This window comes from Myotis davidii, unplaced genomic scaffold, assembly GCF_000327345.1.
Source record: "Myotis davidii unplaced genomic scaffold, ASM32734v1 scaffold109, whole genome shotgun sequence".
In the NCBI taxonomy this organism is placed as follows: domain Eukaryota; kingdom Metazoa; phylum Chordata; class Mammalia; order Chiroptera; family Vespertilionidae; genus Myotis; species Myotis davidii.
Genome location: NW_006300368.1, coordinates 1176272 through 1188387, shown reverse-complemented (window position 1 = coordinate 1188387; position 12116 = coordinate 1176272). Strand labels below are relative to the sequence as shown.

Sequence of the window (12116 nt, the reverse complement as noted above, 5' to 3'; positions counted from 1 at the left end):
CTCATTGCTATGTGCTTTAACCAGGACCACCTCCTCGAGAAAGGTTGTTTCCCCAGGTTAGGGATTAACAGGACTAAGGAAGAGAATAAATCAGTGAAACCCCCTAGTGTTACAGAAATACCATGTACTACTTATGAAGAACTTGGACTAAGACTGTTGGCAATAAATTTGGGACTTGTTGGGCCCACATACCCAGGGGTCTGCCCACCAGGGAAAGCACCAAAGCCTATACCCCTGGAGACCCACCAACACAGGGCAGTCCCAGGGAAGGCAAGCAGGGAGGCTGGGAGGACATAACCTTTACTGGGTAGGATAATGTCCTTCAGTCACTTCCTTGTAGCTTATCAGTAGAGCAGTAGAATGTTCTTGGAATAGCCCTTATAATGGAACACAGAGATTAACCAAGAAAAGATTAAAATCAACAGAACTAGATAGAGATAGGATTTTTGGTAAAGGTCAGATAAGAAACTTATAGAAATTAAACAAGGAACTGTAGAAGGTTACCGAAAACATACCATGATGTGATTATAGAGGCATGCTTATAGGATGAAATGGTATAAATGCAGATGTAACAGGACAATAAAAAGAGAACCTCACTATGCTGATCAACTGAACGCTGCCTCCGTGTAATTCCTTCTTCGCTGACTCTGTCCACACCTTTGGGAACCCCTGGACCTGCTGGGGCTGGACCCCAACACCTTAATCTGTAGAATCAGCTAAGCTCAGATATTGTTTTAGCCATATATTCTAGAAAACCAACTTTCAAAGAATTAAGACACTATAAAATACATTTCCCATACATTGTGGTAAATACCATTTAAGCTTTATTTTATCATTCAGAAAGCCTTCATGGTCTTAAATGCCTTGGGATCACTATGAATATTAATTATAACTTCATACTGTGTAGGGAGAAGGCAATCTGTAAACACATGCTGTCATTTCCTGTTGTAGAATGTCTTCTTCCCAATCGTGGCAGGAGCACTCGAATCCAGACTTCACATCCTTACACACGGACTAAAGTTACCTCCAGCCTTTACTGAATCTCCTTGGTTTCACCTTCCTGCATCCTAAAATCTTACAGCTGTGGACTCACCGCCGTGAAAATGGCTTTCCATGTGTTCCTCCCATGCCTGAAAGCCTACAGTGACAGCAGCTTCTTATGCTGGGAGGTATCAAGCCTAACTTTTCCCGAAGAACTAGGGCCTAGCCCAGGGGTGGGCAAACTTTTTGACTCGAGGGCTACAATGGGTTCTTAAACTAGACCGGAGGGCCAGAACAAAAGCATGGATGGAGTGTTTGTGTGAACTAATATAAATTCAAAGTAAACATCATTACATAAAAGGGTACGGTCTTTTTTTTCAATAGTTTTATTCATTTCAAACGGGCCGGTTCCGGCCCGCGGGCCATAGTTTGCCCACGGCTGGCCTAGGCCATTGACACTCAGAGCCAATCTGTTCATCAACCCTTACCTCCCCCTGCTCTGGAATAACTGTGCTTCCACCTGTCTGGCCATGTTCTCGCATCAGGTTCCTGATGCCAAGACTGGGAAATCAGGAAGATCCAGTGAAGGCTGGAGGTTACTTTATTCCAAATGTAAGGCCATGAAGTTACAAACAAGTGCACCCTCCTACCTATTATATTAATGAGATAAAGAAGGCACATCATGGAAGAAAGACCGATAACATTCAGAGGAGGAATGAGATGAACTCCTTAAAACCAGATGCTCAGCAAAACCCCCAAGGCCATATCAACGAACAGGAAGCATAGTCATTTATGCCCTGAAGATAATTTTTTTCTTTTAATAACTCAATTTTGTTACCACACAGAGGCCCATTTGTAGCTTATGACAACTCTGTTTTTCTTATTCCAGAGACAGTCTCACTTCAATCTCAGAATTATATGCAGCACTAGAAGGTTTAAAAACTGGTTGAAGGGGGTAATGGGAGGATAAGGACACATATGTAATACCTTAATCAATAAAGAAATTTTAAAAAAAGGAAAGAAAAAACAAACTGGTTGATATTAGGAGACAAACCATCATCCCACTGTTGATACAATTTACAAATCCTTATTCATTTTAGCGTATGGAGTGAATTCTCTGGTCTCTGTGTATGAATTACCTTAAGAGTAATTTTTTTATATAATTCTATGGAAAGAAGAATCAAGAGGTCAAGGTGAATAACTGTTCTATAGTAACCAATGGGATATTACTAAATACAACTTCAGGTAAGGAAAAGAGAAGTTACTTCCTCCAACTTCAGACACCTTTACCAGTGTGCAAATCACTAAAAATCTACCTTCCATGCCGAAACCGGTTTGGCTCAGTGGATAGAGCATCGACCTGTGGACTGAAGGGTCCCGGGCTCTCTCATTGATGTTTCTAACTCTCTATCCCTCTCCCTTCCTCTCTGTAAAAAACCAATAAAATATATTTTTAAAAAAATCTACCTTCCTGCCTTTGCTCTTGCTCTCCAGTGGAGACACTTCTATGAAGCCATCTCCTCACAACTCCATTTTTGTGGAAGGACCTTGGGCTGAACTCTTGTTCTGTTTTATGCATTATTGATACTATTGCTGGCAAACTCCAAGACGCAAACTAAAATCATTTCCTTGTATTGGCTTGACTTTGCACAAGCAGCTACTGAGCAACAATCCTGTTTCAACTTGTACATCAAGCCTACAGAGACAGCTGAAGAACAAAGCGAAGTTTTCTTAAAAAGTCATTTTTACTGAGCTACCAGGTATTGAGCCATATCCATGAAACACGTTATCAGCTCACCATGGTCTTACAGCCAACATCTCAAATAGGCTCAGAGAAGAGGCTTCCAAGGAGCCCACTAGGGTTAGCTTTTAAGGTGATTGTAATTATTCACAAGAAACCAAGCTCAGAGACCTTGAAAGTAGGTCTTCAAGAAACATTAGGAAGCCAGTATCATTTCACAGAAGAATGACCTCAATTTGGATTTGGGGATAACCAAACCAGAGAACCCCACAGAGGCCAGGCTAGCCCTTCTCTAAGAACTGGGCATCATGTTTAAAGGGACTTGAGGATCATATGGACTAAATAGGTGTCCCAGGGCATGCTGGGATTCTACAAATTGACACAGAAATCTCTCAGAGTCTCTAAGCCTGCTGGTCACCTTAACATACTCCAAAGAGATCCACCAGACTTGGAATACAAAAAAATCAAAATCTAACTTTGGTTCATTTGGTTCCAAAATAATGAGCAGAGAATTCGTGAAATTTGCCCTTTTTCAGGGGAGGGAGAGGAAGTAGAGGAGTGATCTTTGCCTGCAATGGAAAGGGATGTGGGAGTTCACATAAACATTTTGAAATTTACATTCTAAAGTAAAGTTGATCAACCCAGTCACTAACCAACAACCTAGTGAACATGGGACGAATCAGCAGAATGACAGACCCAGAGGCCAAAATATTCTAAATTCAAACATATAAGAAATCCTACGGATGCTGTGGTAGAAAGTTAGGGCTGGGGGAGGAGATGGAAAATGAACCTCAGTACTTATTTCTAGAAACAGAATGCAGTGCCAGGTTTGTGAGTGGGTGGGAGGGAAGGGCAAGCTGACAGATAAACTACAGGAGCAGCAAACTTCCAGACAAGATAAGTAGTAATCATCTTAACCTGGACCTCCTCCCCATCCCACTGAATGACAAAATCCGCTCGGGGTGCGTGCCTGAGGAACAGAAAGCTGTTACTGTGGGAGCTAACCCACCAGAGCTGGAAGTAATATCAGGGCTGTCTAACTCGACTTGTTTACAGAGACGAAACCAAGACCCAAGATGTGAGGCAAATTGGTCATCAACTAACCAATTAGTACCAAGAAAGGCCACCAACCTCTAAAGACCTGGCCCATTCTTCCCCCAACACTACAGTCATTCCCTGTGAGAATTTACCCGAGAATCTCCAAAGCCAAAAGAACACTGTTTCATCACATTGTTTTTATATGGAAAGCCTCCTTCCTCTGCCTACCATATGTCCCCTTGATGCCTGATTTAAGAGTACAATCTCCCAAACAATTTAATACTTTATATATAACAATGTGCTGCTTCCTGGCTTCCCAATGAAATTAAAAATGTCCTAAGTGTTGTGACTGCATCTTATACAGCTATTCTAGTTGTGCTGAGCACACAGCTAAAAATTCAACAAATATGTGCTTGACTGATGCTTTCCAGGCATAACAGACTAAAATACAACTCTGAAAAGCTAGAGCTTAAAAGAGGGTTAGAAAACATCTTTAGTAATGTTTCCATAGGACAGCTATATTAAAATTCTATGAAAGTAGTGGACATGCTGTGTTCATTAGAGCTACTGGTTAAGATTTCAAATGATCAACTTTCTTATTTGTTGCTTCTCTCTCCTTAGGACCTATCCTATTCCTGTAAGAGTTAAAACAAAAACTCTCCACTATAACTACATCAAATGGTTCCAATGTCTTAAACACAGACCACAGGGTTAGCTGTAATTATGAGATCAACAGAAAAAAAGAGTCCAGAAAATAAAATTCACAATTTTCAGTCACGTTCCCCCCCCTAAAAACTGGAAATTAATTCTTTGGGCTAAAATTCAAAATTTCCAGAGAAACTTACTAGATACATCCCAGCTTCTAATAGCCTTTTGATTCCACTTTTAGATATCAGGAAATCCTCCTGCAGATCAATGTACTCATGAGTACGATACGCTCAGCAATCCTATTAGTACTCAGCAGGCTCAAGGAGAGGTGAACAAAGTGGCATTTACAAAAGGGCCCAAGTAGAAACCACCTGGTATGAGTCAGTGCTCGCTGCCTATCCTCTCTACCGCTGTGACTGCAGGATCACGTAATGAAAACTCTGCAAATTTCCACCAATCGGTTATTTATATAAGAAACTGATGTGACCCTGTATGACAGAAAAAAACACTCAGTACGCCGTCAAAGTACCCTAGGAGGCCTGTGAAAAACAGCAGGTTGTGGGAAGGAATTACAAAAGACTGCTTTTACCGCCACCCTCTACCCTCTCTGGGATAGTGAGCCACAATTTTGAGGATGAACAAGCCAATTCCTGTCATAAAGGAAAACTGTGTTTTGTTTTTGTTTGTTTCTTTAAACTCTAATATACTCAACAGCTTAAAATGGGAATGAGCCGAAACCGGTTTGGCTCAGTGGATAGAGCATCAGTCTGCGGACTGAAAGGTCCCAGGTTCAATTCCGGTCAAGGGCATGTACCTTGGTTGCGGGCACATCCCCAGTAGGAGATGTGCAGGAGGCAGCTGATGGATGTTTCTAACTCTCTATCTCTCTCTCTTCCTCTCTGTAAAAAATCAATAAAATATATTTTAAAAAATAAAATAAAATAAAATGGGAATGAGACAGAAATGTAAATTCCATAACCTCTGGGTTGGTGTGGTGACCTGGCAATGCCGAGGTCAAGTCAAATGCTATTCAGAGACCATTTTCAGTAATTTTCTGAGCAATGACTCAATAATGGCAGCAATTTCACACACTGGAATGACCTCTGAAAAAGATTCTGGTCCATAAAGGAGAGTTTAAAGGGGCCACCTTTCAGCCACCTCCATCACCAACTGGCTTCCTAGTTAGGGTAAGTCCCTCCCTGGGTTACCGAATGGATCCAAAGACAGGACTCACAGTCTCAGAGTCAGGATGTAGAAGTCAATGCAGTAGGGAAAAGAAATCCGTAAGTTCATAGTGGGTCCTTCAGGGTGTGAAATGGAGAGGTGAAGATGCAAATCCCAAGCCTCATTACGTAAGCTAAACCAGTTATAACTGCAGTGGAGCTGAGATAATCCATGCAAAGGGCTTAGCAATGTCTAAGCGCCCAGCACATAGTAAAAATAACAAAGTATAACATTTACTGAACACTTAACAACAGTGAACCCTCCTCAGTTGCCTCTCAAAGTCAGCAGCACTAGAAAAAAGTTTGAAGGACTAACCCCACTGAAGAATGTTAGTTTCTTTGTGTGTGTGTGCCCTCAATAGAAAACACTATGTTCTGTGTGCCCTAAATGCAACAAGTACAAAAGCACCCTCCTTGAAAAATTATAAGAGAGGCTAGCAGGGTAGGGATTTAAAATAAACAGTTAACGAGGAAAAGCTAAAGCAGCATCCTCCTCAAGTTACTAAATCTATGGTCCTAAAATCTACAAACTTCACAGGGAAAAGGTTAACTGCAGACTTAGTAAAGCTGGGACATTCTGGAGTGAGCACATTAAACAATGTGAAAAATCAGCAAAATGTGTTTGCCACGAGCAGCCTCCCTGAAATAGGCTCTAATTTATTTTTCATTTCTTCTGCTTTCCAGCCTCTTCTCTTTGAAGCAGCTCTTGATGAGTTTCTTTTTAATTGCCACTTAATTGGGAAATAAAATTAGAACACTTATTTGATATCAGTGATGAGGCTTCTCTTTTCATTTCTGCTTTGATCTAGTTTTGAAAAACCAAATGCTGAAGGGGGCGATTACGAAAAAGAAACTAAAAGATTTCTTCTTTCCAAGAGCTTGATGCAGTGATAAGCCACCAAATAAATACGGAAAGAATCACTCTTTGGAAAATCTGAAGAAATCAAAAAAAGCAAGGATAGCTCATGAAATTCCTTTAAAAAAGACCATTCTTTTCTGTTCAGCTTCTTCATATGGGATAATAATGCATAATTAGGAAGAAGGAAAGCTTTTCAGAACCCATCTTAACCTGTCCCCATGGAGTAAGAGAACAGGACGGAAAAGAGGCCCTTATTAAAGGGTTCTTGAACTACGGCTTAACAGCCTCTCAATGGTACAGACGACATTGCAAAATAAATTCCAAAGACTCCTAGGAACCAAAGAGTGTAAAAGTTCCTTCCTGTTCCAAAACACCCAGATAAATATTACCTATTTGGTACTCCAAAATCTGCCAGCTGTTAAGGTTTATTCTTTAGTGATACTTCTTGGAAAGCCTTTCATGAAAAACAAACAAGCAAATAAACCATGTATGTAGATGGATCATGAACTGCTGGGGTAAGTGGCATAACGATGGTCTTAGTCTGACCCTCCTCTCAACTACTGAGGGTAATTAACTTACGTCAGGCAATCCTTCTGGGTAAAAATACTGCCCTCCTTTTCTCTGTTGAGTGAATTAAAAAAAAAAAAGCTGACAGGAAAACTGCAGACAGATACATCTACACACACACACACACACACACACACACACACTGTATATGTATGCATGTGCACTTACACATTCATATGTACATATGAAATTTAGACTCACCAAATGTTTAATTAGGGAAGAAATACATGACAAGAAAAGTCAAGAACTTATACACAAAGGAACATAAGGAAATAGCACAACTGAATTTCCTGTTATTCCAGCGCATGAATGTAGCTCATGTCATTACTCTAAAGCACTGTGAGCCCATCCTGAAAGAAAGACCCAAGAGAATAAGGGTTAGTTTGAACTAATTGCATATTATACTTTAAAATTATTAGCATCAAAGGGAGATATTCCCCTTCAACTTTTATATCACTTTTGAAAACGTTTTAAATAATATAAGTAAAGACAATAAAATTTTCAGGAAGCCAAAAAGCAGTGGAAAACTTCCACAGTAAACTGGGGGGTCACTGATTTCCATAGCTATCTCACAAAATCTGTAGTAAGGCTTACAATGGGACTTATTTGAGGACAGAAAGTGTATATGTAAGAAAAACCTGACAACCTCACCCTCAGTGAGGAGAAATGAAACTCCACCAACACTGGGTAAGAACTTTAACACTTGCCATTCATTCATCCAGCAAATATTCATGAAGGCACACTAAGAGCCAGGCATCTCAAAGACATGAACCCTGTTCTCAGGCACCTTAGAGTCAGGTGAGGCACGGACTGGACACCTATGTTGCTTACCTAATGTTATGATAAAAGCTACAAAAAATACAGTACGTGATAAGGGCAGGCAGGCATGCTGGAAGGAAGCTTTGAAGACTAGGAGGGAGGGGGAAGACTTCATTCCAAATGCTATCTTATTAATCCTTACAGCTAAAGGTTAAGTAACTGTCCCAAGGTCATAGATTATTAAGTGTCAGAACCAGGTTTTACTCAGGGTTTTTGTTGTTGTTTTAAAATGTTTTTATTGATTTTAGAGAGAGGAAGGGGGGGGGGGAGAAACATCCATTGGTTGCCTCCCATACGCACTCTGACCAGGGACAGAATCCATAACGGGGGCATGTGCCCGAAACAAGAATCGAACCTGAGACCCTTCCGTGCACAGGACCAGGCTCAACCAAATGAGCCACACTGGCCAGGGCTGACCCCAGGTTTGAATGACTCCAGTGTGTATGCTTTTCCTACCCTGCCACACGGCTTCTTCCCCAAACCGTTTACTCTGACAATTAACAGGAAAATGTTGAGTCTACCTTGGAATCTAAATGCCAAAACCAGACCCTGTCCACCAGGCTGGGCCCTTTGGTTCTCTCCTGCCACTTCCAAACTCATTTTTTATAAAGGCCTCTAGGCTCAAGATGCTAATAAACTTAATTTGTTCACCCAGGCTATAACTGTAAACAAAACCACCACCAATAAAAGAAACCCGTTCAAAGTTTTTTTAAGGTTACCACTTTGCTATACTTTAATTAACCAGGGGAGTTTTGCAAAATGATTCATCGATTACAGGGAACAAAACCCATTAATGAGCTATAGACACTGGTCAGAGCAACAGTTTAGTAGAAAAACAAAACAAAATAAAAGCAACTACACAGAGAACAAAGAAACAGTACTTTCACTTCTGAAATGACTTTCTATTTCAACAACTCTCATCTACGAGTGGGATCTCCATTGAGAAGGGCTGCACTCTCCCTTCTTTCTGTTCCTATTTCCTCTTTCTCAGCTCTTCCGTTCTTAGGAATCCCAAACTTCAAAACAAGGTTTTTATTACATGAGATCTGTTGTGAGTTATAGCGAATGAACATAGTCTTATGAAATCAAAATTGACAAGCTTCCTTTTCCTCAACCTTCTTCCCAGAAGTAATGCTGGCTGAGAAATAGATCTTTTAATAAAACCTAAGGGTTCATCACAGGTAGATTATAAGCCACTTTACTAATCCTATGTTCTCTCAGAATTTTTTAAAAAAGTTTATCCAAAGACATCAACCTTCTACCTTTACCTCCAGCAATACCATCAATACTGCAAATGACAAGGTGGCTATGACAATCAGACCTCAGATTCGGCCGAAGTTACACATCCAAAACAGTCTTTCATGACTTTCCATTAACATTACACAAATATAAATACAGATTTGGACAGGGAGAGTGAGCATCAGCACCAGCCACTGCAACCACGTGAAGAGGAATGACAGGGTGTGGCTTACAGAGTGAAAACTGATTTGGAAACAGAACTCAACATTCAAACGCCCGGTACATTTCTCCTGCCCCGGGGACATACAGTTACCTGTAGGCAAGACCCTCACGTCCAGGAGATGCAGTATTAAACCCACTCCCAAGCACCGCCCAGGAAGCATCACCACTCAATTTCTTGAAGCTTGAGGCGACTTCGCCAAGTTAACAGAACCAATATGCTGGGAGACCTAATTATATATTGTTCAGGCAACTTGTGAATTATGTGGAGCAACAGACACCCTACCCTATACATCAAAACATTCTTATACAGTGGTTGTGTAGGGTTTATAAGGTGAGTTTATATTTTCAGATTCTCTGGTAGAGACATTTTACAACATAATTATGGTTTGTATAGCCTGGTTAACTTCCTCCTTGAAGACGAAGTGTTTTATTAGTTATTGCTAATCACGTTGTTCACACAACACCTCTATAAGTAACGTTCCCTTTGAGCTGTACGGTTATGTGGACCTGTGTTGTGCCATCGAAAACCATCATCCTACAGGCTCTTTTTCCGGGATGCGCTTGAAGCACACACAGAAGAACTTTTATATAATAAAAGTATTGAATGTCTCCGGCCCTTAATATACTGAGCACCCACCCGGGTAAATGACAAAAAAAGCAACCAATCACCAGGCAGAATCTCAATGCCTCAGCCAATAAGAATATGGGGGTGGGGTTACACTAAAGCTCCCGGTGACTTCCCCGCACCCCAGAAACCCAGGTGGTGGGAGACTGGACAGGAATTGGACTCCGAGGATCTCGTTACCCCCGGTTGCAGCTGTTGTCCTCCTCGTTCTCGCAGTCGCTGCAGTGCTCATGGCCGTTTCCGTTCCCTTCCATCATCTGCGGCCGCGGAGGGGCCGGCGACTTCACTGCTGTCTCACTCTCGTCCGCCATCTTGAGTTCCAAGAGCCGGCCTCCGCGCCTCGCTACATGGGGGGTTCCTATTGGATGAGGGGAACTGGCGCTATATTCTGGGTTTTGTAGTTTTTGAGGCGAAGGGAGGCGTAAGTGGGCGCGGCTCATTCCCCGGAAACCGGAACAAGGTGGACTACAATACCCAGAAATTATGAGGGGAAGCCGTCCTAGGCCCGGGCCCCCACTACTCGGAAACACTGGGCGTTGGGCTTTGATGGCCGGCGCCGTGTGGCATGCTGGGAATTGTAGTTCGGCGTAAGTTTAGGGTTTCGGGCGTGGAGGCTCCAAAAGCCAAGGTTTGACCTCAGCCTGCCCTTGCTAGTTCCCGGGCGATTGGAGAGCCGTTACTGACTGCCGTTAAGGACCGTTACCATTTCCGAGTAAGTAAGAGGGTCTGAGGCCCGCGTGTGTGACCCACCGGGAGCCTGAATGCATCAAGCCGCCTTAGAGGGGCTTTCCTGCAAGAAGCCAGGTTGGCTCCGGGCCGCCATCCTTACTCGGGACTCTGCGCGGCCTCTCGTGGTTGGTAGATCAAGGCCTCAGGAGGGGCGGTGGATTGTGATGTGCGGCGCACGGATTCTGAGCCAGGAGACTTGACTGCGGGTTAGATCTTGCTGCTTCAGGACCTCCAGGTGCCGGTCGCCACCGAGCTCTTCCGCACACAGCGTCCCTTTCTTTTGTTTTCTTTTATTGTTTGCATCACCTGTATCCCCTCTGTGGCCTCTTCCCCCTCCACCCTACAGTGTCCCTTTCATTCTCTGCCGAAATCCTGCACAATTACTCTTTATTGAGCACTTATATACCAGGCTCTATGGTAAAGATTTTCAAACTTCTCATTTAATTCTTTTTAACAAGCCTAGAATGTGGGCTCTGTTCCCTTTTTTTCGTAGAGGAAGAAATGTGGCCCATATTGGTTGGTTAAACTACAGTCACATAGCTAGTAAGTGGCAAAAATCAGTAAATAAATCTTCATTTGTCTCCCCTTAGGCCCTCTTACTTCTTTACCACTACAAAAGCCCCATTGTGGGTACATCTACCCAAGGACATCAGTTATTAGAAAGTAACTGCAACATCTTTTTTAAAAAATATATTTTAGTGATTTCAGAGAGAAAGGGAGAGAGAAACATGAACGATGAGAGAGAATCACTGATGGGCTGCTTCCTGCACACCCCCTACTGGGGATCAAGCCCTCCACCCAGGGATGTGCTCTTGACTGGAATCGAACCTGGGACCCTTTAGTCCGCAGGTCGACGATCTATCCATTGAGCCAAACCGGCCAGGGCGGAAAAGACAACACCAGAGTTCCTTGGCCAAAAAGGGAAGTGATCTTTGCCTTTGGGAAACTCTCAATATGGGAAAAGACAGTTCCCATCTGACTCAAGGAAACAAATAAAAGAGCTAAATATTGTTAATTTTTGGTTTTTATATCAGTAGTAAGAGCAGAAGTATTTTCCAAATCAGATAATCTTAAATCATTTATATTCGGCTTTGGAGGGCAAAGACACCTGTTCAGGCTGAGAGCTGTCACCTACACCCATCTCTGCAGGGCCAAGACATACCACCTTACCTGCAGCTGCAGGTGAGTGGAGGAGGTCAGGGATAATAATAGTACTCTTTACATGTGTTAGTTTCACCTGTTGTAGCTGTGTGACCCTAGGAAGTACACAGGGAAGGGGACTTGAAGAAAACGGTGCTTGAAAAAAAAATTCACAATGATACCTAGTGGCAGAACCAGAACCCACACCGGGTATTCCAGTTCCCAACCCTGCATTTTCTTTTCTCACAGATACCCAGAGGTTAACTGAAGGCTAATGAAACATGA

At 42.4% G+C, this 12116-nt stretch overlaps 2 protein-coding genes across 5 annotated transcripts in view; one reads left to right on the top strand and one right to left on the bottom strand.

Annotated features, from left to right (window-relative positions):
* The window catches only part of NMT1 (N-myristoyltransferase 1), a 33199-nt gene extending 22874 nt beyond the window's left edge, over positions 1 to 10325 (bottom strand). For 2 of the 3 annotated variants that reach the window (XM_015572528.1, XM_006779491.2), the window contains exon 1: positions 10143 to 10324. In XM_015572528.1, coding sequence (XP_015428014.1) covers positions 10143 to 10273 — 131 coding nt within the window. In that variant the 5' untranslated portion in view covers positions 10274 to 10324. Of the gene's footprint in view, positions 1 to 10142 lie in introns of all 3 variants that reach the window. The other variant, XM_015572529.1, reaches the window with a different exon arrangement.
* A 219-nt stretch (positions 10326 to 10544) lies between these two features.
* The window catches only part of LOC102760800 (60S ribosomal protein L10-like), a 2859-nt gene continuing 1287 nt past the window's right edge, over positions 10545 to 12116 (top strand). The window contains exon 1 of one of the 2 annotated variants that reach the window (XM_006776889.2): positions 10545 to 10674. The gene's annotated coding sequence lies outside the window, so the exon portion shown is untranslated. The remainder of the gene's footprint in view (positions 10675 to 12116) is intronic. The other variant, XM_006776888.2, reaches the window with a different exon arrangement.